At 40.9% G+C, this 26098-nt stretch overlaps 1 protein-coding gene across 1 annotated transcript; it reads right to left on the bottom strand.

The window, feature by feature from the left end:
* Positions 1 to 1107: 1107 nt before the first annotated feature.
* Positions 1108 to 8254, bottom strand: chst1 (carbohydrate (keratan sulfate Gal-6) sulfotransferase 1). Its single transcript, XM_021320608.2, has 2 exons — positions 7903 to 8254; positions 1108 to 6350 (listed from the first exon to the last, which is right to left on the bottom strand). Exon 2 carries the CDS (start codon positions 6302 to 6304, stop codon positions 5018 to 5020), a length of 1287 nt encoding a protein of 428 aa, XP_021176283.2. The 5' UTR covers positions 6305 to 6350; positions 7903 to 8254; the 3' UTR covers positions 1108 to 5017.
* Positions 8255 to 26098: the final 17844 nt, after the last annotated feature.

A 26098-nucleotide genomic window follows, 5' to 3' on the forward strand; every position in this document is an offset into this window, starting at 1 on the left:
AAGTCTTTAATCGTAGATCACAAAAACAACTTTCATAAGATAAATAGGATTCTCCGAGAAAGCGTTTGTAAATTAGACATCGCTGCCCTTCATACAAAACTTCATCACTGAACTGCTAGAGCCTTGATTTACAACCTCTGTGTCTGAGAAAACAAGCGTGCGTTTGGTCGTCAAGTTTGATCAGGGTTTACTCTCAAAACCAGACATACACACACACACACACACACACACACACACACACACACACACACACGGCACCCTGTTCAGCTTTCGTCTCTGCATCTTGTGTGGCTAACACTGCACATGGTTTTCACAGCCCGGATTTGCAAGTCTAATATCTGGAAATCTAAATATCCTATTGTCAAAATTCAGATCCTTCCATATTTGCTCTGTTCCCACAGCTCAGAGGGCTTCATTTTTAGCTCATGACTGCTCCTGCTTGTTTGCCTTTGTGCATGCGCGCTAATCTCATTTCTGTTTTTCAGGCCAGTGAAAGGGAGAATTTGAGCAAACGGAGCCATGCAAGACAGCCACAGCTGACCACAGTGACGTCAGCTGGGCTGAAGCCGCGTGCACACACCCTCTCTCGCTCACCTATAACCACTTTTCCACGGGGGGATTATCCATCAATGGCCCCTCAGTGTGAATATATGTATGAAAGCAGGAGAAGCAGAGAGACTAACCTCTTCTTTCCAGATGAATATCCTTGCTTAAGAGAGAGACTATCATTTCTAGTACCCCTTGCCTTTACTCATTTCCTAAAATAAGTTCAGGCATGACACGAGATTTACTGTTTTCATTTATTAAACCTTTTAGTATGAAAAAATAGGTTAGAACAAAAAGTTATTTTTTTCAATGAATATATTACAAGAGATGACATTTCATAGCAACTTCAGGCTTTGAAATACTTCAAGAGCATGCTTCGTGCAACATCAAATGTGTCCAGAGATAAACACACTGTCAAAGTCCAAATGATCTAGTGTGTTAAAATGAGCTGATTTTAAAAGCACTATATCAAGACAGGATTTTACATTTTGACTTCCTTTTTTTTAATCAGCTGGACTAGGGGTTCCAATTTGATTATTAAAAGTAGTGTGGTTTTTTTTCCCCTTTTTTTCATTCAAAAGCAGTTTGTCCCATTACACCCAACATGGTGTTCTGGGTCTATAACTACATAATGACCTGGTTGCTATGCCTCTATTGCGCTGACCTGCTGACAACATAATTTTAAGTGCTTGAATAATTTTTTTGCAAAGCCGCACTTGCCAACCCCCCCCCCCACTGTCATTTTACCAGCAATTAAATAAGAGCTTGGTTGACAGCTTGTGCACAAAACCTGAACCAAAAGTCCCCATGATTTTTAAGTGAATACATTTCATGGATCTGCTTAGGTCTGTCCAAAAATTAAAAGTAAAAAAAAAAAAATTGTAGTCATTTATGCAAGCTGCATCTAGCGCTGCTCATGTGCAGAGCTGAACATCATCACCTATCTTTCGCAGCAAGGTGATCTGTTGTTGTCCTGGGATGATGTGTACTTGTCAGGGCACAAAAATGCACATCGGCCTCAGCAACAGCGACACGTGTAGGCAGCACAATTTAGCTGATTTGTACAGTTCAGTGGGCTTTTCACTTTGCACCACGACTGCTTCCTGCTAAGTGGCAGCACAAAACAACCAACACTCATGGACTGAGGCAAACACAGACAAAAGAAAAATTGCGTAGGCAGCAGATTTTCATCTGAAAACACCCAAGGCTGACATCATCACTAACAGCAACTTCTGCACTCTTAAGATTCTCTGAATTCACTTTTATGTAATAGCCAGCATCTGTTCTGACAGCACAGTTTAGAAAACGCCCGGTGCAGAGAAGCAGATATCGCTCTGCTCTACAGTCATAAGGTCAAATTATTTTGAGTCACATTAAGGGGGTAAAGGAATAAAACAGGAGGAAGAGAAAATACTTTTCTGTCATTTTTCCCAGAAGCTTGTGAACCATATGGTCAGTCCCGGGATGCAAGAAAAGAAAAAAAAACAACATGAGGGTTCAGCAAGAGCTCAGAGATGTACCAAAACACCGGCACATGGGAAGCATGCTGCAGACTGTGTGGGGAGTCGGGCATGTGCAAGAACTGCGCTCTGCAAGTTAACTAGTAACATGTAGCTTTTACCTATTCAGCTTCGTATTGCTTCTCAAAATAAGTCTGTTTTATATTAAGCACAGCTAAGCATGCGCAAATGACTGCAAATATTAAGCTTCCAAATGTTGATTTTGCTTATGTAATTTAAAATCAGTTTAAACTCATTAAAGAACATTTGATCAGACTACAAAGGTGTAAAACTGTGGAAAAAAAGTTTCTGTAAGTCAGGGGCAACTGTCCATGTGTTTTGTCTGTTTATAGTTGTGTTTGGGTGCGGGTAATTTAGCAAACTATATGCCAAACAAATTTAAATTAAAAAAAATTACGTTAAAATCTTTGATGGGTTAGAGACTGGTGGAACATTAAGTGTATGAAAGCAAACTAGAGCTAAATGTTAGTTGAAAAGTAGCACATTTATTAGCGCCCTTATCTTACTCCCCTGGCAAAATGATTGTTTCCATCACTTTCAATACATTCCTTAACTGCTCGAAAGATAAGTACACAATTTTCCATCTCTGCAGCCTCTTTTTAAGTATGAAATTAAAAGTATTCTAAACACATTCAGAAACTTCCAAGGTAAAGAGAGAGGAAAAAAAAGACAGAGAGCACTGAAGCACAGGAACAATCCCCTGAGATGTTGGTAAAAAAAGAAAGAAGTAGATGGCAGAGAATGCGCTGGAAGAGAGGAACGGGGAGAGTTTGCCTCCAGTCTCAGAACAGAGGAGGATCAAAGGTTTGTGCTCTGCATCTCAATGGACATCCGGTCACCAATACTGATGAGCCCGGGCGTGTGATGCTCCATTCACAGGGTTTATATCTTATGGGAAAACAAGTGGTCATTGTGTGCAAATAAATAGAATCTGGACTGAGTTAACTTTGTAGGAATCAATTTTTTCTAAAAGCAAAAAAACAAAAAAAAAAAAAAAAAATTCAATGGCTTTTCTACCTTTCAAAAATATGCAAGTATTTCTTCACTGGCATTAAAAAAATGGAAATCAACAATCAATTATGCTTTTGCCCTAAAATAACCTGTTTTATTTTTTTCTGCGTAGCATATGTACACCAGTTTTTAATTAGCCAATGCCTCTACCAACATCACACTAAAAGGTGTTTATTTAGCAATTTATAGGTGCAGCTTCAGACATTGTGCTTATATTCTTGCCAGCTTATGTGCAATGCAATCGGAACCGCCGTAGATTTTAAGCCTCTACAATAGCAGAGGGAGATTATGAAGTACAATTTGCAGCATGAACGCTAAGTGGGAAGGCAATTTACCAAACAAGCCGCTGCTAAAATAACATGACTTAAAATGCAAATTTAATGTGCAAACCAAGCACAGAGATTTTCACCAGTTGGAGGAGCTAACTGTATATTTTGAAGCATTAATGACTGCAGACACCATCAATACCCAACAGCTTACGCTATGTTTTAATTTAAATGAAACCACTGTGCTAACTATTTTATCCTAATTTTGTTCTTGACTTTAAGAAAGTGATTGAAGCTGGAATTAGATCTTTGTTTCTCTTCAGAAATAGATTTAATTAAGTTACATTTTCCATAAGACTTGGTGGCTGTCGTTGTTGTTTAGTATTATCTTAGCACGCTTGAGGAAAGACTGACACTTTCATTTATGTAACTGTTGTGTCCTGTATTTCAGCCTTGAGCTTCATCCATTAACTCTGCTTGGTTAAAACTGCTCACCAGCTGCACTAATGATCAAAGCATTTGTCCCAGATTATGGACAGCCATTAGTGTAATGCTCTTTGTATATGATCTAATGTAGATGTCACTTCGGAAAAGTGGCTGTGTTGTACAACGTTAGTCAAACGCACATCCTGGAAACACTTAAATCTCCCGTGCAACGTGCTCTACTAAGAAACACAGCAGAAATGTAACGTGTCAAAAAAGCTGTGCTTTTTGGTTGAACAAAGAATGCATAGGGTCTGTTTGCTCTGCTGTGTCAGTTGCAATGTAATCCCTGCTTACAAGGCGGCATAAAAAGAAGGAAATGATATAGTTTTCAACTGACAGAAATCCACAGAAAGATAATAGTGTTACAAAAACTGTAAACACTTGCCAGACAAGATGTGAATTAAATGTAACAAAAACAGAAAATTGGAAAATACAAAACAGTAATCAATGGCCCTTTTTATGCTGCTTCAAATTCTACTTGCATTGGAACATTTACGGTCTACATTCATCTTTAATATTATAATCATTTTGAAAACAAATAGATTCCATAACAAAGATTTTAGTACTCCCTTTTCTTTGTGTGTTTGTCTCTCACAGATGGTTGTAAAACCCTCAGATGAGATGCTCGTGACCTCCAATGGGATTCTGTCCCTTTCACTTGAGAGCCTATTAATTGTCTGCAATTATCCTTTGCAAGCATGACGTCTGTCAAGAGGTATCTCTCCTGTTCCCACATAGATAAAAATGCCACAGTGATAAAGGTTGACTGCGACATTCACTATTTATTGCACAGTAGAGCTTGTACAGTTAAAGTTTGCCATAACAGGTCTTAAAGAAAAACATGTATGCCTTACGGAGTCCTTCCTGATTCCCATTTTTGTAGTGGACAAAATGTTTAGGTTTTGCCGAAATTACACTTTTTTCACACAGGAACATAACAGAGATAGCGGCTTGAAAAGATTCCACTCATGGGAAAATAATTTTGAATTTGCAAAGTAGCTCATTCGATGTGTTTACAATGTGTGGTTCTGAATCACTTATCAATACTTCACTTGGTGCATTCAAACATCTTTCTAAATTTAGTGCAAATTTAATGGAACAAAATCACATAAGAAATGAAACAAACCGAGGAACTTATAAGGCAACAATATAAATATATCAAAAATAGTTATTAGAGAACTATCTTTGTTACAAAAAAGGTACAAAGGTTTTGTCCTGTACTAGAGAGAAGGACAAATTTTTGAGTTCCTCTACAGATTTCACAGCCTTGTATCCCAGCTGCTTTAGTACTTTTTGACACATAGTTTGTGTGAATTCTACAATGTCATAAGACAGTTTCAAACGCCAACTCTCTGCATTAGCCGCTGAGTCCCTTACTGTTCCAAACTTGTGTTTTGCCGAAGGTTCATTGCTTCCTCGGGTATTTACGTGTATCCAGTGTTTCACATTTTTATCCATATGCAGCCCAAGAAAGTCGTAAATCTCCTGAGTCTTTAGAAGTGGATTTCGAGCCAAATCCTCATATCGAACCAACATGTACTTTCCTTTCAGCCAGTAAGGATGACTAAGACCAGTTGACACTGAACCAAAAAAGTCTTCGCAGATAACTGTGAGCTGGTTCATGTCTAGATTATAGGGTTTTCTCCCTGTGGCCCGCCAAATGCGCCACAAACGGTACGGGTCCCTGAATGTCTCGATCCGCGACGACAGGATACCACGTGGGTCTCTTACGAGCTGAATGACTTTGATATTAAGCCGGGGGTCTTCAACCAGAGCCCGCAGATCTCCGATTTCGGGCACTCGCACAACTTTGATTGCCACGTGTTTCTTCTCCTGACAGGCCTCCGTTGCTAAAGTCATGTTTAAGGTTGAGCATTTCTTCACGCAGTCTCCCTCTTCCACATTAACATCCCCTGGACCAAAAGCATCACAGACAGGTTGCTGGCATAACGCTCGGCTGGCACCGCGACGGAAAAGTTTGTCCGTAGTGTGGTTAGTGGGGGTGGGTTTTATGTAATTTTCTAGAAAATAGAGGTCGCAACCATACAGGCTGCGCAAGAGGTCTCGACTGGCACCCAGCGTCACGCGGCGGTCTGTAGGGTTACGGGTGTGTGACTGACGTGGGACCAGCGTGGTATAAACATGATAAAGAGGCTCAAACAGGTAAAATATCTCCTGGTGCTGATTCAGCAGCTGGCCAACAAAGGAGGAGCCACTGCGTGTTGTGGCTAGGACCAGTATGTGAAGTTTACGGGTGGCATTGATGGAAAAGTAAGGGTAGTCATCACAGCCAGCCCCACCTGCTGTTCCCCGCTCAAAGGAGGGATCTGTCTCCTGAGCCCCGAGACCGCAGTTCTGGGGGCTGGGCAGCGGGCACAGCTGGAAAGGCTTGGAGGTGAGAGTCCGGATGGCTGTGTACTGGATGGCAATGGAGGCCAAGGCCAGTAGAATCACTGACTTCCAGGAACATTGCATGGCTGAACCACTTCATCTAGCCAGAGATGCCTATGCCAGGTCCTCCCTGTGAACAAACAAGATTTTGTCTTTATTACAAAAAAACATTTTTTTGAATATTTTTTTTTGTTGGAAAAAAGTCCAAAAACGAAAAAACCTCCAGATAAATTACTTCTTTTTTTTTTTTTTTTATAAATAATGACTATTATTGAACAAGTAACCACCATAGTACCATAACATTTTTAGATATGAGTAATCACATAACCTGTATTGTGGCTGTTTTTAGAACTGACTGTGTGATCAGTCCCTCCTGCATTCTATTTATGTATGACATGAACACAATTATCCCTATTGATTTTAGTACTTATGAGGAAAGAAGGCTAAATATTAATTATACACTGAACAAGAAAAGAACAAAAGCACATCTGAATGGGGAAAAAAAGAAGTCTGCAGCCACACGACAGAATGACTAGTCTTAATCATTCAATTTACTCCCAATTTCTCTTGCCAGCTCTGCGGTCTCATTTCTGGAAATTAAAATAGATAAAGAAGTTCTAAGACCCTGCTTTTGGTTACTTTCCAGTCAGCTGACACTGGCTGCCAAAACATGTGCAGCAGCATCAGAGCCAAGATTACAGCTTAGTACATACAGTATGAAAATACAGTATGACACATTTTGATTTAAAACAGCTCAATAAACTAGATCTATACAGTTGTCGCTCCTTTATGAATAGAGAAATGTTGCAGGTCAATACAGTAATGATCAGGTACGATATACTAGAAAAATTCTTGCAGCACATCTATTACTATATATCCACTTTTGTTCTCTGGCTGTTTAATCATGTCCGCATCTAATTTGGCTTGACGGGAAAAAAACAAATCATTGAGCTGTAAGCCACTTCACATTAGAGGAGAAAGTGCCCAGAAAGGTAAACAATGTAGTTTCAAGCTCCACTGCCAATGTCACGTCAAGGGGAAGAAGTGCTGTAAGTGGAAAAATTAGATAATTAGATCATTTGTCCTATCGGGTGTTTTAAATAATGCCCAGAAGTACAAAATAGAGCTTTGGTATAGTGAAGTTTAACTGTAAAATAAGCCGCCACTACAGAAGCCATGCGAAAAAGAAAAGTCAATAAAGCGTCTGCATAATGTAGAGACAAGCTATTTCAAAGTAACATGCCTGCCTAAAAATAAAATGCCAGCTGTGTTACATAATAACTAATATGTGGAGCTGCTTTTACTCGGTCTGGATTGAGAGATTTGTAGGATGCCTTTTAAATCGGGGCGATGGCGTTTCGCTTAATAGTCTCACAACACGAGCATCATATAGCAAACGAGGAAGGACGGAGAACATCCGTGACATTCTGAATTAAAAAAAAAGGCCCACTTCACCGCAGTGGGGACAGGTTAGAGACTGTCAAAGATTTTTCCGTGATGCAGCCATCCTAACCAATGCAACGATAAGACAATATTCAGCTCACACGAGCGCTTCCCAATCTGACGCAAATGCGTATAGAAAATCGCCGTACGGAATAAATAAAAAAAAAAAAGCCACGTCAAACCGGCTGTTTAATGCAATGAAACGGTGAGGTTTGATTTGAAATTTAATGCTGTTATACCTTGTTGTCAGTAGCTGTATCATCGTGATGCGCGGTGCGCTGCGTCCATGAATCACGGCTGGCTGTGTTTCAGTCCTCCAACGCTTCCCCCCCCCTGTGCGTTGTTTCCCAGTTAGGAGAAGATAAACGCGCCTGGCATCCCCCTGTATCTCATCTAACGCCGGGGGGGCGAGGCGTTCGCTTTCAGCGGCCGGTGTCGGACACACAGGGCTAAAACAAGAGAGAAAGGTGACGGAGTAACGCAGGGGCGGAAGTGTTATTATTAACCAGCCAGGCGGAGAGACTGGCCGAGGAGAGCGGCGGCCAAACTCCCCCTTCAATGATGCGCAGAGGCAGAGAGTGAGGTAGGCTACACAAGGACCAACTGTCTGGACCACCCCCGACCCCTCCCCCTATCCACCTGCCTCTCTCCCTCTCTCTAACGCTCTCTCTCTCTCTCTGTCTCTCTCTGTCACTCTCTCTCACACACACACAGTCACACACACAGTAACACAGAGGCACAACCATCACCCCTATCCACGCACGCAAATCAGCTCCTGTCATTCAGCCAATGTGGCAGCGTGTTCACAGATTCCATTTAATTTGATTGTGCAAATGTTTGATTTGCATGAGGCAATTTTGCACAGGGTGGCTACAGCACCTTATGTGCGTTCATTTAGCTTTCTTATCTTCTGGAAGTGCACTTGTTTAGTTAGATCAGAGGCACCTGCGTCAACTGGGAAAATCTAAAGTGAGTGGGGAAAAAAAGTGTAGACATTCATATTAACATTACCTTTTGGAGGTTCTCCAAAGCCCTGGGTCTGTGTAATGTGCAGTTTGTGATAAAAGAGGGAGATAATAATTGATATTTGAATTATATACAGGACAGTCTAAAAAAAAAAAAATACTGTCAAGAAAATGGTTTGTACTTGAATAGCAACCTCCAAAGCGTTTCACACTACATCCATCCATCCATCGTCTTCCGCTTATCCAGGGTTGGGTCGCGGGGGTAGCAGCTTCAGTAGGCAGGCCCAGACGTCCCTCTCCCCAGACACTTGGGCCAGCTCCTCCGGGGCATTCCCAGACCAGCCAAACATAGTCCAGCGTGTCCTGGGTCTCCCTCTGGTCTCCATGCCCGGAACACCTCACCAGGGAGGCATCCAGGAGGAATTCTAACCAGATGCTCGAGCCACCTCAACGAGGAGGACAAGCAGCGGCTCTACTCTGAATCCTCCCCGGATGACTGAGCTCCTCACCTTATCTCTAAGGGAGAATGGATAAAACTAATTTCAGCCGCTTGCATCCAGGATCTCGTTCTTTATGTCACGGTCCAAAGCTCATGACCATAGATGAGGGTAGGAACGTAGATCACCCAGTAAATCGGGTGAGGATCATCTTCACCACAGCAGACCGGTACAGCAACGTTCCAATCCTCAGCTGCAGAAGCTGGATTCACACTACAGTTTTTATTTTTAGTCATTAACACCCTGACGGTGGTGAGCTATGTTACTAGCTAGAGCTGCCCTGGGGCAGGCTGACAGAGGAGAGGTCGCCATGCAAGCAGAGAAGTGTCCTGCCCAAGGACACAACGACAGAGACAGTCAGAGCAGGGGAACGAACCAGCAACCTACTAACTGCGAGATGAACTCCCTAACCTCTGCGCCAGGAGAAGATCAGTGTAAGAAACGGGGCTCTTATTGGGGTTAAGGTACCATCCCAGATAGAGGACACTGGGTTTCATAAGATTACCATTAAGCTATACCAGGAATACCCAAAGGCAGTGCCTCAAGTTTCTGAGTTGAGCTTTAGTCACACTTAAGTCACAAAACTACTTTTCACTTGACTTGGACTTTTGGTCCAAAACCAAAGTCCCCCCACGAGCAATAGACCTGCTGTCAGGTTTATGCTAAACAGCAGGTCTGCCTTGTATATGAGAACTCATCTCAATGATACTACCTGTATAAATAAACGTTTAGTAATAAAGAATAATTTTGACATCAATCTATATCAATTCTATAAGTAGCCCTGGTTTAGACCTACATTTTGCCTTGGTTTATACAAAGCAAAACTGGCAAGTCTTAAAGTGGGTTAAGCTTTGAAGCGAAATTTAAAATTCAAAAGGCCACTAAGAAAGGTAATTAAATCATGTAAAAATGCCTGAAAGCATCAAATATTATTTTTTTAATTTTTTTTACTGCAGCAAACTTTTTGACAGCTAAAGGTTGAGAGAACAATTGTAAATATAATCAAATATTTAAACACTGTGCTTGTAGATGGAAACACATTTTAATCTAAAGTATCGGCAATCATTCAAGTTGTAGGACCACCTTTGCACTTGCAAGGAATTTCAGTTTGCCATCCATCCATCCATCCATCCATCCATCCATCCATCCATCCATCCATCCATCCATCCATCCATCCATCCATCCATCCACCCATCCATTCCATCATCTATACTTTGTGCAGGGTCGCAGGGGTGCTGGCACCTAGTGCCTATCTCCAGCAGTCAGAGTACACTCTGTACAGGTTTGCATTCATTACAGTAAAATATCAGTGGTACAGCAAGAACCAAAATGTCCAGTCAGATTTACCAGTCTCCCATACAGCATAGCCTTGTCCAAATTGCTCACAACACAGTGATGAGACAGGGAGAGAATGTCTCCGAAGTTTAGACGAGGAACAGAGTTTAATCTGTAATTGAAAAAAAAAAAAAGTTTTAATTTACTGGCAATGCTATTACAATATTGACATGGAAATGTCCTGGACTTATTATTTGCACATGTGGTATTATGTGGTTAGAATTCTTAAGTAGAAAAGATGCTGTGTTGCTAACAAGGGGTCCCACCATCCACAGCTTATTCTGCTCTGTTTCTTATCCTTATCAATCTCAACTTGGTGTTTATTTAATTCTAGAAACAGTTTAAAATACATAGAGGACAGCAACAAATGTATGACAATTTTAGCACAGATATCTATGGACAGAGATGTTGTTTAGATGTACAGTATAATACAATTCTGTGATCAAAAATATGTAAAAAAAAATAACTGTTGGAATTATGAGGGAACTCAAACCTGTACAAAGGATACAGACTCCAACTCTGAAGAACAGAGAACCACTCTTAACTGTACAGCGCTTTATAGGAAGTGAATAAAGTTCTCACTGCAGTTAAACAGATATTAAGACATTTTTACAAAAACAATAAAAAAGTATCATTTTATTAATTCACAAATTTGACATTTACATCTGTTAATCTCCTATTTCATTTAAACAAACACAAATGTATATATATTTGTAACATGGGTCAGACAGAAAAAGACGACTGCTAAAGTAGCTGGCTCGGCAGAGCGTTCCATTATGGAATGTGGAAAGGTTGGTGGAAGTAAACATTGGTAGTAAACGGTGAAAAAGCAAATGGGATAACCACAGCCTCAAGAAAATTGTGAAGAAAAGCCAATTCAATAGTTCAATTCAGATTCACAATACATGGACTGTGAGTTGATTGCTTTAACTTCTTTCACCCGATCGGGTCAAGCAGACAGGTGAGCATTTTGACATATTTTTACATATGGGTCAAAAGTGGTGACTTATTTAACATTTTTTTCACCCACATACCTTTCAAGAGGGGGCTTTAAAGTTTCTAAAGCAAGTCACAAAATAATTTTTTCACAAATAATTTTTCTTTTACAGTAGTGCTTCTGAAGCATTTACCTGATGGGAGAGACACTAACAGCGCATTGCCTTGGTGGGTAGGATTAGTGGAGATGCGTCTCGCCCTTCTTTGGACTCGTTCTGCATAAATTGAGTCTAGATCCTGCAGACGGCATCCCACAATCCCCTGCGCTGTTCTTACCAACCGTGCTAAGTCTTTCCTTTCCTGGACTGTGCAGCTCCCACACCATGCAGTTATGCTGAGACATAAAACACTCTCTATGGTAGCCCTATAGAAGTTCTTTAGCAGTTTTTTGAAAAGTCTTTTCAAAGCTTTTCAATTTCCTGAGAAAGAAGAGCCGTTGTTGGGCCTTCTTCACCAGATGGGAGGTGTTCACAGTCCAGGATCATCACATCAAGGGGTAAATCATGACATTCCTTGTGTTAAGCCTCTGCTGGACCCCAGACTTCTTATCTGAGCAATGCAGAAAACACACTGAAGTGGTCAATTCAGCTGCTGCTCAGTGGTAACTATATGTAAGAAAAAAAGTCTTCAAAAGTCTTTCCATAAAATTTAGAAATCAAGATCCCATGGGCAGGAGGAAGAGTGGAAAGGTACAGAATCCTAGTTGCTTCAGGTCCAGCGTTAAGTTTCCACGGTCAGTACTCTTTTGGGGAGCTATGTCATCTGCTGGTGGTGGTCTACCGTGTTATATCAAGTCTAAAATCAGTGCAGCTGCCTACCAGGAAATTGTATGCTTAAATCTGATAAGCTTTATGGAGATGCTAAATTGACACCTTCTCTCATTTCCAAAAGTACAAAACTTTGCTTTAATGACTATGGTATCACTTGAACTTTGTATAGCTAAACCCGCTGAAAATGTATTTGCACCATGTAGCACCATATTCAGGCACCAATTCATGCAAAAGGGGCTTTTACCATGAGTGTACATTGACATATTATCAGTAGGCTGTCATTTCTGGATTCATTGGTTTGAAATAATATAAAATAAAAGTTTCCTGAGAAAGATAATTTGGGGTTTTCAGTAACTAAAAACTATAATCCTCAAATACAATTGGGAATAAATGTATGAGTTTTACTTTACAAATCGAGGTACTGAATTAAATCAATGTTTTGATTTAATGTCATACAATCAGAAAAATGTGTATTTTATTTCAGTTATTGACCAAATATCTGACCAAACATCTGAAAATAGGTAGAATTCACTTAAAAAAAAAACATTACATTAGTCTGAAATCTAGTGAGTTAAAAACTGTTTTCAGTTGGAAATGTTGCAATGCTAACATTTGCTCCCCTGATGACGGCAGTTGTCCTTGAATAACACAGATGCATACTGTTCTCTTCTAGAGATCCCATGGACTATCGAAGGCAATCATCTGCTTCAGCAGGTCTTTGATTGTATCTCCGTGTGCACATGTTTACGGTCACATTTATGTGCCCTTTCTTGGATGCTCTGTGAAGCTTCTCAGCTATTGTCTCAACTTTACAGATGAAAGAGCTCTGGATGTGCTTATAGCTGTGCCACAGGGAGGCCAGCAAAGCAGCAGCTACACAGCCCTGATTCCATGGCTGTCTCTGGAGTGTTCATGTCAATACACCCCAGCTTGTGGAAGCCTTGTCAAGGGACACTCTCCCACATTGAAGCTAGGCATCTGCTGCAGTGTGATAGCCTTTCAGCACATTATCACATAAGGCTATTCTTCCTGAGCATGCTGTAAAAGGATTTGTAGTAGATTCATAACGTGCCAGGCTAAATAATGTGTGTTGGGGGTTGAGGGGGTATAGCGGCTTTGTTCTCCTCTCCATCGTCTTTATTCTAGCATTCACATAGCGACAGATGCTTGGTTTTGTGTCTGGCATTTTTCATTCACCACTTAGAACCCTGTGTGAGCAACAATTCCAAACGATTGCCCTGTTCGTATTAACAAAATGAGGCAGATCAGAGAGCATCTTTAAGTATTGCTACAAAAAAATGACAATTTGTATTTAACTTTAAACCTCACTCTATGGAGTGCAATTCTTCAGCTAGATTAATGTTCTCCACCACCTCTGATTTTATAGCAAAATTTTAAATCCACACTAAACAAGATTTTATTTCAAGGGCATAACATTTGGGCATAATGATGAATTCAGATACATTCTCATTAAGGAAAGCAACTGCAATATGAAAATGTTGAGGAATATAAAGGTCTATGTATTTGGAGCACCTTAAGTAACCCAATGTCAGCTATTTTAACGATTTTTAGATATTTTCTCATATTACATTTCAGTTCTGGGGAAAAGTGCCATAACTGCAACCCATGATTTCATATCCTCTAGAACCACCTTCAGCTGCAGTTTTAATAAGTTTCTGTATGATTGTATTAGCCTCCCACATTGTCCTGGCTGACCTTTGTACGATTGTTCTTTACAGCATTGTTTGGTTCATAAAAGCTTGAAAGCGTTTGCTTATAACCAAGTCATTCTTAAGATCCCACCAAAGTATTGCACTGAGGGTGAAGTCTGCAACAACTTGATTCTTTCATATTTCGGCCATTCTGCTGTTGATTTACTGCTGCGTTTGAGACCATTGGCCTGTCGAATGACCCAGTTTGATCACAATTTACCTATCAGACAGGCAGCCTCATGTTTGACTGTAGAACACAGTGTTTACAAATGAGTTTATAGTTGATTCAGTTTCCAGGTTCTGTCCTGAAAAATTAGCTTGCATTATCATGATAAGCAGTTGTTTGTGTTGGTATTCTGTGTTGGGCTTTACATGTTGCTCTGCATTATGGCCACACATCCCAACTAGGGCTGCAGCTATAACTATTTTTGTATCAATTATTCTGATGATTAACCGAGTAATTGGATGAAAAAAGCATATTCTCTGGATATTGAATTTAACAATTTATGCTTATTTTACAAGACATATAAATAAATGAAAGAGAAAATGCAAGTAAACAAATTTTGACATTTTTTTTAAACTAAATTTCATTGCTTAAAATGCAATAACATGGCATGACTGTAATGAATGGTGTGGTGAAGTACAAACGTGGAGTACCGGGAGCTTAGTGTGAGAGTGACGAACCGACAAAAACTGAGGAGGGGGTGAGGCTTAAGTAAACGAACAAACAGGTGAGCGGAGTGAACAATTACCCAAAGGCAGGTGGAAGCAATTATGACGCTGACAGAAGAATAAACCCTAGAGTGAGGATAATACAGAAACAAAACAAAGCACATAACTAAAATAAGAACTAATACAGAGGCCGGATAACTTAAAACAATAGACAGGCTGAACAGGAACCTAAAACAAGACAGAACCTACAATAGAAATAAACCTGGAGGCAGAAAAGAACTAACTTAAACAATAAACCTAAACCAAAACAGAACATTACAATGACTGCAGTTCATATTTTAGCATTTGGAATATCTGCAATTACATTTGTTTTTCTAAATTTTAGCATGTCAAAAGCTCAGCCCTTTCTGTTGGACCATTCATAGAGGGGTTTGAGTTTAGAAATTAATGTTGTAAACTTTTGACATGTATTTTGAAAAAAATTAAATGTAAGAAATGAACCCTGACCTAAAGTTATTGTGGGTTAAATTGTACACATGTATAATTTTTTTTTGATAGGTCTTATCATATCATAATAAAAAAAAAAAAGGTAAAGAAGGGCGTTAAAGCCACAGGGGCTGGGCCCCAGGGTTCTGTTAGGGCCCCGCAGGGGAGTGGGGTGCCCCTGGGCCTCGGGTCTCTGGGCCCATGGGCTGGATCTGCTCTGGCACAGATGGCTGCTGGGCGAGCCCCCGGGCTAATCGTTGCAGCTCCCGGGGGCTTCGGCACTGTGGCTGCGGGGGTATTCTGGGGCTCCCCTCTGCTCTTCCCTGGGATAAGGGATGCAGCTATCCCTATGTTGATCCTTCTTGGGCTCCTTTGGACTGGGAGCCCATTGGGACAACTGGGGTTCTGGTTTCCCTGGTGTCTGCCTCGGCGCTCTGGAGGTCTTTGGCTCCTCACAAATACTATTGAGCATTTATCTTATGGATTAACCTTACATACACAAGTGCACTCTCACAAACACCTACAGGTGCTTGGATCCAGGTGCTTACAGATTCACTTCTATACAGATAAACCCTAAAAAATAGTTTTGGAAGTCACTATATACGTTTTGTATAAATAATGCGTCAGTGGTGCTATCAAGGCGTTAGTTGTTTGCACCTGTGATATGTTTTTGTTTGAATTTGCTGTTCTTTTTGTATCTCTCTCTGAAGGTGTAGAAGCAGACTCAGAGGATGTTATTTCTATCACATTTTCTCCCTGTGAACATTTTGCTTCATCTTCTTTACTTCCTGTTCTTTCTATTTTACCTTTCTGTTTCTGTGTCCATTGAACTCAAAATAATCCCAAAATAATATCTAATAATTTTTTTTTTTTTTTTTGCATATATATCAAGTGGAGCACTATAGCGAAAGCAGTGATGCTCCACTTGTGTCATTGGTATTAAGACAGCAATTCTTAATGCTGCACTGCCAGACAGGACACGTAAGAAATTACCTTATGAATCCTTCCAGTGATTTTAAATGCATTTATGGTAGAAAGGGAGATTCATATGTCCATATGTTAAGTCTGTGCTGCTCAGCCACTGATAACAGGACTTCACATCCAGAAAACTACATCAGGTAAAGCTTTAACTGCACTTGTTGTAAATGCAGAAACAAAAGCAAAATAATGTTTTTTTTCAGCGCATCAGGAACATTTAGCTTTGCAGGTTGACCAACATTCAGCTGTGCAAATGGGATGTTCAAATACTTATTTAGTCGCAGTCAGCTCTAAAAGGTAATACGTTTTACAACTACTCTGCCATCTCATTTTGACCATGAGAGTCACAAAGCTGAACATTTTCAGATAGTGTCACACAGGAATTCTTAAGCTCTCAAAAATAAATTCAATTCTGCTTCGACAAAGCTTTTTCTATGTATTATGCCCCTGTCTCCACATGACAAACAAGCTATTTTCAGTCATGGTGGGAAAAAAAACTGCTGTAATGAGATCGCCAGCCAGGGCACTGTTGAAAAGAAGTCTCTGCTTGAGACTGAATGTTTTTGGGTTGTCATGGTAAGTGATTTGGAAAATAATAACGGGCTTACTTATTAACACTTGGGCCTTCCGTGTATTCATGTACTTGTCATCATGGATCTAAGCTGCTCAGGTTGGGTAATGTGCATTCAGAAGGGAACAGATTTTATTTAAAATAGGACAGAAACACTCTGTTAGCATAAACAATTCCTTTTGAATAAGGTGTCAAATTTTGGCTTGCGGGATTTTTGCTTTTAAACCTTTGTGCACAAAAAAACTTGGGATTTCACAGGACATAATCACCATCAACAGCTATGTTTTGCTTATTCTTAAAATGAAAATGTTATATACAAGTAGGTTTGAATTTTTCCTGCAGTCAAAGATAAAGAGATTTTATTTAACCCTGAAAGCATTCATAATTATTTTCTAATTGTTTTGGAGAAGACATTGTAAAGTTAAAGAAAACATCTGGTTAAAAAGATTTTTTACCTCACTGAACTTTCCAAATCATACCAGGAGGCTGTTTCCCATGAGGTGAATTACATCATCACACATTTAGCTGCACCAGCTTGATCTTAAAGATGGCAAGCAGTTTAAAATGTAAAGTTATTTAGTTTACTCTTAATTAATCCTTATCAATTAAAATGTAAGCCATCCAGCTGTCACCTCCTGTCTCCCTCCATTCCCTCTAATACGCTCAATCTTGTTAATCTGCCTGTGGTGTTGAGGTGTGGTTTTGGCTTGGGTCCAGTTCAGAGGAAGAGGTGGATCTATAGCATGTCATCTATAACCTTTCACCTTATTTGTATCAGGATAGGGTATGTTCAATTTCAGCTATCTGGAATGAGGATTTGCAATGTGTAGCTTAATCGTTATTTACTAACACTGTTCATCCTTTAACACCCCAAAAAATACCAGTGTGGTAGGTTTGTTGTAGTTTTTTTCTGAACTGTAATGTGTTTCTATTGTTTGCATGAACTTGTCTGTGATTTACACCATGCAATAATTTGTTTTAAGTAATCCAAAAAGTTGCTTGAAATCAGAAAGCATAGTAAGGAAGTCAAATCTCTTTTAAAGGCTTCCCAGATTAACTGTGAAAACAACACACTCAGTTTTTGCAAACAATTGCTTTCTTGTTGTCTATCCCATTTACATAATTGGAAAAACACAAAGGCAAGAGGAATGAGAAGACCACTTTTTTTCTGTGAACAGATAAGGACATCAGCCTAATTAAAAGTGCCCGGAAGCGCAGACATTTCTAAACATCAGCAATGATGGGCCACATGCTAACTGTGATGGAGACTGTCATTACAGTTATGTTTTTATTTAGTTTGATTCACATTCAGATGTTTTAAGTTTTAAGAGCTTGTTCTAAATTGTTGAAGAACCCATATCAACCTAGATTAGAAACGGTGCAGATGGGAAGAAAACAAATGTCGTCCTCTGGTCCCTAAACAGACATTACTTTATTTCTGCTTCGTAGATATAACAAATCATATACCCTAATTGGCCTTTGGATAGATTTTAGATCAACATTATCATCTGTTCATGTCAGCTGAATTGCTTTGGAAGCACTTACTAAATCCCAATACATGAAAGTGGATAACTTTATCTCTCCGGTTATGCATGCTGATTGTGTCAAATGTTTCATTTTACACCAAGACTTCTTATAAGCACTATTTGCACACTTCTGGATCCAACTTTACCACTGCTTACATATGAAATACACATTGTGCAGCAATAAACAACCTTTGAACCTATTTGTGAACTCGTATACATTTAGATTTCATCAAATTATGAAAGAAGATTCTCAAACTTAATTAATTTTGTAGTAATTGTCACTCCATCTTTACAAAGCTGAAAAAAAAACATTGAGAGGATCTTTGTTTGCTATTTACAATCATATTGTTAGACATAAGTATGTTACTATCCTAAGGGTAGGAGGTACAAGGTGTTCTCAAGTCATTGCTCTCCAGATATTACAGTTTTTGACTGTCAAATGAAGACCTTTCCCGAGAAACATCTTTTTATTACTTTGGAGAACCTTGACTGCCTGTGCAGGTGCATAGTTTATTTCTTCGCAGAGTGTTTTTTTTTTTAACTTGTTGGGATCTTGGGTACTAACAGCAACCTAAGTTGAAGGTTTAGGTCTTATTTTGGAGCAGACATATAAAATTGAGTTTTTATTTTTTGGGGTTAGCACAGCTTGGAGCATAATGGATAAGGTTAGACCAGATCAGACTTTCTTACAGGACTGTGTCCCTGCTGTTTTCCTTCTCATGCGATAAATTATGACTTGGATAAAATCACGATCTCTGTCTTGGTAATTAAGGAAAGCAATAAGGTAGTTTTATTTCTGAGGACATCAACATTCTGAAGTGACATCCTAGGAGAAGCTTCCTGGCCTCAACCAGGGCCCCCTGACCTCCTTCTCTGCATTTTAAGGGAAGGAGGACTTGTGGACATTGAGGTCCCTGGAGGGACAGCAAGAGATCCAGCATGAACCCAGATTTCTGAGATGGTGAGAAAACTAAGAATATTTCAAGCAAACAGATTTAAGTTAAACAAAAAGATGAATAAAAAATGAAAATATAGAAAAATAGATAGGAGATCTATATGAAAAAAAATAAAAGTTTCTACTGAAGGCAGAGGGGGAATTAGGTCTTTGTTACCTTGGGACTGATATGTGTCTCCCAGGCGTGAAGATGCGTCTTCCTGCCAGATTGTGGTAGAGAGCACCAAGGCTAGACTCTGATTCTGGATGCAGATGTGGATCAGTTTTTACTGATAAAGTCCCTGACATCTGTGCCTGGAGAACAACAAACTAAACAAGCCTCCGGGCCAAAAAATCCTACCTTGAGAGTCTGACTCCTCTCCTATTCAAGATCAAGGAAGGAGAGACAACCCCAGGACTGTTAAACTGCACATGGTCAAAAGGTATCGGGTAAGGGAGGAGATGTAAAACAGGGCCACTGTTTTCCACTGTTGGTAGAAGGGATATTAACAAGAAGAACGTCCAGAAGCAGTAAAATTCTTACTGACTGGAATGTTGATTTGGTGGAGAGTGAAGGATGATCACGTTCTTAGTAGTTCTTGAAAGGTGAGCTGTAAAACACAAACAAACATCGAGTCTGAACAAAATACAAATATTTTTTTTTCATTGTAAGTGTAAGAGGTATAAAGGTGATTGACTGCATGGAGTGATGTTTCGAAATGAAAGAAGAAATAGCAGCTGCAAAAATAATAAGAAATGGTTAATTCCTTCGTTTTTTCTGCTCTCTGGCTCTGTGAGAACTTTGCTTACCGTGGTCTGACCTCCCTTCCCACCTGCTTTTATCACGATAACAGCATCAAGACTTATCTCAGTCAAACTACATACCTCTTGTTACAAAGAGAAAAAAAGGACAAAAGGAATCAAAATTCAACAACAAAGAAGATCAATACAGGAGAGGATAATGACTGTGTTGCAATGTGTAATAATGGTGATTATGTTGAATAGGGACCAAAACAGGACGAGTTAAACTGATGATGGAGGCGATGGATCTGGGACAACTTGCGAGTGAAGAAAATAGATAATAAGATAAGTCATACATACACCATGTTTTCCCATATGTAATGAAAAGAAAGCTTATTAAAGTTAATTTGTATAAATTTCTTTGATTTTCCTGCCTTTTACAGCATAACAATGCTTGCTGCATTTGACAGACATGGACCTGAGTTTCTACGGCTGAACTGAGGAAGAATATTTATGATCTGAAGAATACCAAACTTCATTTACTTTCTAGGTAATTGTCTTGGGCTAGCAAAATCTTTCAAAGTAAAATCATGAGCAACTTTAAAATGAAATATTAAGGCAGCTTAATTATAACACCTCCAGACTAAAAGCTGAAAACTGAAAAGATAAAGGATATAAAAACACAGAATCAAAACCGATCTTTCAAAACAAATCTTCAGATTTTTGCAATGTGTTGAATTATATTACAGGGACCTGAAAAAGACAAAAAAATACATTTTTTGCCCTAAAAGCAAAACTACTGAGCTGCATGGGAATGTAAGCACAATAGCCATTATCTCTTCATCTGACACAAGAACAGGTGAAACTTCAGAATAACGAACAAAGAATGCAGTTGATCGATTTTGTTTTTGAATTATGGTTTTCTTATAATCTGAAACAGATCCATTTATATTGTTTGAAGCTCCATATGAAATCTGGAATAAAAGCAAATACGTTTTTTTAGGAATATGGGCTTTAAGTCTAATTATTGCTGCAAAATAAATGATCTCTCTCTGCAGCTGTAGAAGCAGAGTATGAGGATGTTATCTTTTTCATCTACTCTAATTTTGTCACCTTTTCTCCCTTTTAGTATAATGTCTTATTGTTTTCTCTTCCTTTCTTTTTCTTTTACCTTTTTGTTTCTGTGTCCATTGAACTTTAAATTATCCCAAAATAATATCTGTCAGGACTCAGCCAGCAGAGCCGTGCAGTTCTGCCGGTTCTGGAGGATGCCAGAGTGTTAACCGTCGTGGTACGCCTAAAGACAGAAAGTCAAGATTCCCGAGCTAACCGCTTACCTTTGTGTCTCCCAGGTTCCCTCTCGAATATCCTGATCACCTCTCTGGAGGATCACTCCCGTGTGGTCTCCAAGCTCAGAGTTTCTCTCGGACCTCCCTGTTGTTCCAGCTCCAAGCTAAGGTGCTTCGAATCAGTCTGGTTCCTCCTGACAGATTTTCTGAATGCTGGCTCTCAGCCTACAGCTTCCGCGGAGCCAGACCCCACCCCCGAGCTCGCGTCAGTAGAGACGTCACCGTCTGTCCCCGAGACCTCTTCTCCCAGTTTGGAGAAGTTTTTGCCAGAGACAGCGGAGACTGTAGAGGTTTTCTGTTCCAATGCTCACTCGTGTTAAATCATAGCCCCCGCTCTTTTCCCCATGAAGACTTGAAAAAAGCCTTTATTTTATGTCTTCTTACGGAATGAGCTCTCAGATGGGCGGAATCCAGTTTCCCAGACTGCAGACAATTCAGCTGCTCATTTAGTGAATTCATTACTGAATTCAAGACGGTTTTCGCTGCCGAGTCAGATGAGAAATCCCGACGGCTTCTCGCCCTCAGGCAGTGGGGAAAGCGCGTTGCTGACTTCGCAATTGAATTTAGAACACTCACGGCTGCAGCTGGCTGGGAACAGCCAGCTCTGAAATCAGTGTTTTATTCAGGTCCTAGATGAGACTTTAAAGGATAAACTAAACCATCTAGAGGAGCCCGCATCTTTAAATGAGTTCATTGCTCTTGCGGTTCGATTAGATAACCGCCTAAGGGGAAGATCTAGGGGCCGAGCTGAGAGAACTCTCCCGTCTCGTCCACCAGATCATGTCCCAGGTCTGCCAACTGCATCTCCACCATCTCCTCCCGAGCCCATGCTGTTGGGTCGGTTACGACTCACACCCGAGGAGAAGCAGCGGTGTATTGCTGCTAAATTATGTATTTATTGTGCCTCCCCGGATCATTTTATTAACAATTGCCCTGAGCGTTCAAAAGACCGGGTCCGTCGGCGGTAGTAGGGAGACCAGCGGACCATGTTAAGTTAACCATCCCTGCTCCTCCGCGTCTGTGTTTACGCAAAGCTATTATTACGTTCCGTGAACGTAAGTTATCCGCCCTGATTGATTTTGGGTGCGGTTTTAATTTGATTGATCTTTCCTTCGTTAAACACGCCCAGCTCGACACGGTGCCCCTGAGCACTCCTCTCCAGGTCTCAGCTTTAGATGGCGGGGCCCTTCCCCAGATAACTCACCGAACTAAGCCCCTCGAGCTCTTTGTCTCGGGCAATCATAGGAAACAGATCTCCTACTTAGTTTTCCCTGTCAAACAGGCTCCTCTTGTGTTGCGTTTGAGACTAGTTCCTGAGTCCTATCACGACCATAAGATGGTCTTTAATAAATCTCAGGCTAGCTCGTTGCCGCCTCATCGTCCCTACAATTGCGCAATTAATCTACCGGGCACTCCGCTGCCAGCCAGTCGCCTGTATGACATTTCTCAGGCCAAGCGACAGGCTTTAGAAAAATATATTAAAGAGTCACTAGCTGCCGGGCTGATTAGACCCTCGTCTCCCCCCCTCGGGGCAGGTTTCTTTTTCGTTGCTAAGAAGGATGGCTCCCTTCGCCCATGTATAGATTACTGCGGTTTAAATGCTATAACAGTAAAGAACAAATACCCCCTTCCACTCCTTTCCTCCACTCTTGAACCGGTCCAGTCTGCTAAGATCTTTTCTAAACTAGAGCTGCGTAACGCTTACCACCTTGTCTGGATCCGCGGGGGGACGAGTGGAAAATGGCGTTCAAGACATCCCTGGGCCACTTCGAATATCTGGTGATGCCTTTCGGGCTCTGCAATGCTCCAGCAATGTTCCGATCCCTAGTAAACGATTTCCTTAACCTATTTGTCTTTGTGTATCTGGATGATATTCTTATCTCAATGCTCTCACATCTGTTAAGACCCAGTTCAGGTGGAACTCAGAAGTGGATTCAGCTTTCTGTGACCTTAAGGACAGGTTCTCCAGAGCCCCTATTCTCATTCACCCCGATCCCTCCAAGCAATTCATGGTCGAGATTGACGCTTCCGATACAGGAGTTGGTGCTGTGTTGTCTCAGTGCTCGGACCAAGACCAGAAACTGCACCCATGTGCCTTCTTCTCCCGTCATCTGACCCCAGCTGAGTGCAACTACGATGTTGGCGACAGAGAGCTTCTGGCCATAAAACTCGACCTGGAGGAGTGGTGCCACTGGCTAGAGGGGTCCGAGCAGCCTGTACAAATATGGACAGACCATAAAAACCTAGCTTATCTTCAAACAGCTAAATGACTAAACCCCAGACAGGCCCGTTGGTCCCTTTTCTTTTCCCGTTTTAATTTAAATATCTCTTATCACCCTGGTTCCAAGAACCAGAAGACTGACGCCCTGTCCCGCCAGTACACACCCCAGGATTCTGTCAAGGAGCCCGATCTAATCCTCCAACCGACCTGCACCTTTGGAGCCCTTCAGTGGGAGATTCAGAACCATATAACCCAAGCTCTACCTGCTGTCCCAGACCCAGGTAATGGGCCGCCAAACCGCACTTATGTTTCCACCTCCGTTGGGCCCTGCGTCATCAAGTGGGCTCACTCTGAGAAATTCTCGGCCCATCCACAGAACTCTCACTTTCATCTCCCAGCGGTTCTGGTGGCCCAACTTACCCAAGGATGTTAAACAGTTTGTTCAATCCTGCCCCGTTTGTGCCCAGAACAAGCCATCAAATAGACCCCCTGCGGGCCTGCTCCAGCCCCTGCCTATCTTTGAATGTCTGTGGTCCCACATAGCCCTCGATTTCGTCACCGGCCTTCCCTTCTCCCAAGGTATGACCACAATACTCACAGTAATAGATCAATTCTCTAAAGCCTGCCATATCATTCCCCTCAGAAAGCTCCCCTCCACCTTCCAGACGGCCCAGCTCCTGGTGAAGCACGTCTTCCGCCTGCATGGCATCACAAAGGATGTTCTGTCTGACCGTGGTCCACAGTTCATCTCGTGGGTGTGGAAAGAGTTTGCCGCTGCCCTTGGTGCCCTTACCTCCGGCTACCACCCGCAGACCAACGGTCAGACAGAGCTGGAGACCGCTCTCTGTTGCCTCACTTCCTCCAACCCCTCCGACTGGTGTCAATAACTACCCTGGGTTTAATATGCTCATAATAGTCACGTCTCCACCGCAACTGGCATCTCCCCCTTCGAAGCCTCTCTGGGTTATCAACCTCCACTACTCCACGATGACCATAAGGAAACAGCTGTACACCGCTTCACCGGTCCCTATGAGATTATCTCCGTCATCAGCCCCATGACCGTCCGTCTCTGTCTCCCGCCCCATTCTAGATCTCACCCTACCTTCCTCTTCTCCCAAATCAAGCCCGTCCTCTCAAGCCTGTTTTGCTGCCCAGGATCCCTGGATTGTCGCCGCTGATCAGACTAACCCCAGCCCTTGCCCTACCGGTCACTCGGACACCTGCCGCCAGCTTCAACGAACACGCTGAGTCCGCTCCGTCCTCCCCCGGTCCGGTTGCCGCGTCCGGTGATAAGCTTACATCCCTCAGATTGTTTGCCAGTTTACTTACCCCTTCTGATCGTCCTTCCTTCCCTTTCAATGACTGAACGGGTCCCGGCTCTGTCGCTCCCGCGTCGCCCCCATAGCGACCGTTTGTCTCTGCTTATCATCCAACAACCTGTTAAACCTAATTGCTGTTGCCGAGTATGTTCTGCATGTGGGTCAAACACATAAAGCTGATAATGACAATATCTAATAACGTTTTTGCATATATGTCAAACAGAGTACTATGGTGAAAGTAAATCGGTTGGCATGAAGACAGTAATACTTAATGCTTCACTGCTAGACAGGACACGTAAAAAAAAAACAGGAAGACCTCTCATTTGCACACAAGCTTAATTTTTCTAATGTCATTTTCTATCTGGTGATCCTGCTGTGCCATTCTGATATACAGTTAATGTTTTATATTGTTGCTGGAAATATTTTTACTCTGTTCAAAAATATATAAATTACCCGCTGAATATAATAAATGTAAATTTTTGTTGTGAATAAATATTTATTGGTAAATGTGTGTTTCTTCTGCCTGAATTTGTTATTTTGCTGATATGTAAAATTTTTTACATATAAAAAAAAAAAAACACAATTTTCAACTTTGTGTTACATTTTATCTAATAGCACACTTATTTAAAAATTAAATCAGACTTTCAATCAATCAGTCACTCAGTAATTGCGTTTAAGGCAGGGTACACTCTGGCCATTCCCCATTCTTTCCCAGGGTAACAGTGAGACACACAGGACAAGAAAGGATGCATACACACTCATACATTAAGGGAACTGTAGAGGGGCCAATTAACGGTCATGGTTTTTTCGGACTTTGGGAGGAATCTGGAGAACCCAGAGAGATCCTTTGCATGCATGGGGAACCAAGCAAAACTCCCACAGAAAGACACCAGGAATAGTTGAAATATTAATACCACAGTCCAAAGGGAGAACAAAAATGAAAAACAATAAACTTGCATCTTTTCCGCGTTAACCTTGATACTGAAGATACTTCTTAGTTTTGACTGTCTATTGCCACTGAAACCATTTTTTTTCTGATTCCTTTGGCAATGTTGTAAGGACAGACTTGGATTCAAATGAAGGCATGACAATAGGTTAAGTTTGCATAAAATACTTTTATTGTACATAATTTAGAACATATATTAAATCTCTCACATAAGTAATTTGCTGCCAAAATGGCCTTACATGCGTTCCATTTGTTGGCTATGAACAAAAGTGCAACAAAACACCTCCTTGATTTTTTTTAAAGTTCAGTTGTTAAGAAATATTTTTATTTAAAAGTGACTTTCATTTGGTAAAAAATTTATAAGAATTACATGTGTTCGCTCTGTCTATTAATTATTTCAGAGTTAAGCGTATTTGT

Source organism: Fundulus heteroclitus, chromosome 4 (assembly GCF_011125445.2).
Source record: "Fundulus heteroclitus isolate FHET01 chromosome 4, MU-UCD_Fhet_4.1, whole genome shotgun sequence".
Lineage (NCBI taxonomy): Eukaryota > Metazoa > Chordata > Actinopteri > Cyprinodontiformes > Fundulidae > Fundulus > Fundulus heteroclitus.

Bases quoted from the DNA above. Each gene is read 5' to 3' on its own strand.
- chst1 (XM_021320608.2), bottom strand. From the start codon at position 6,304: ATGCAATGTTCCTGGAAGTCAGTGATTCTACTGGCCTTGGCCTCCATT.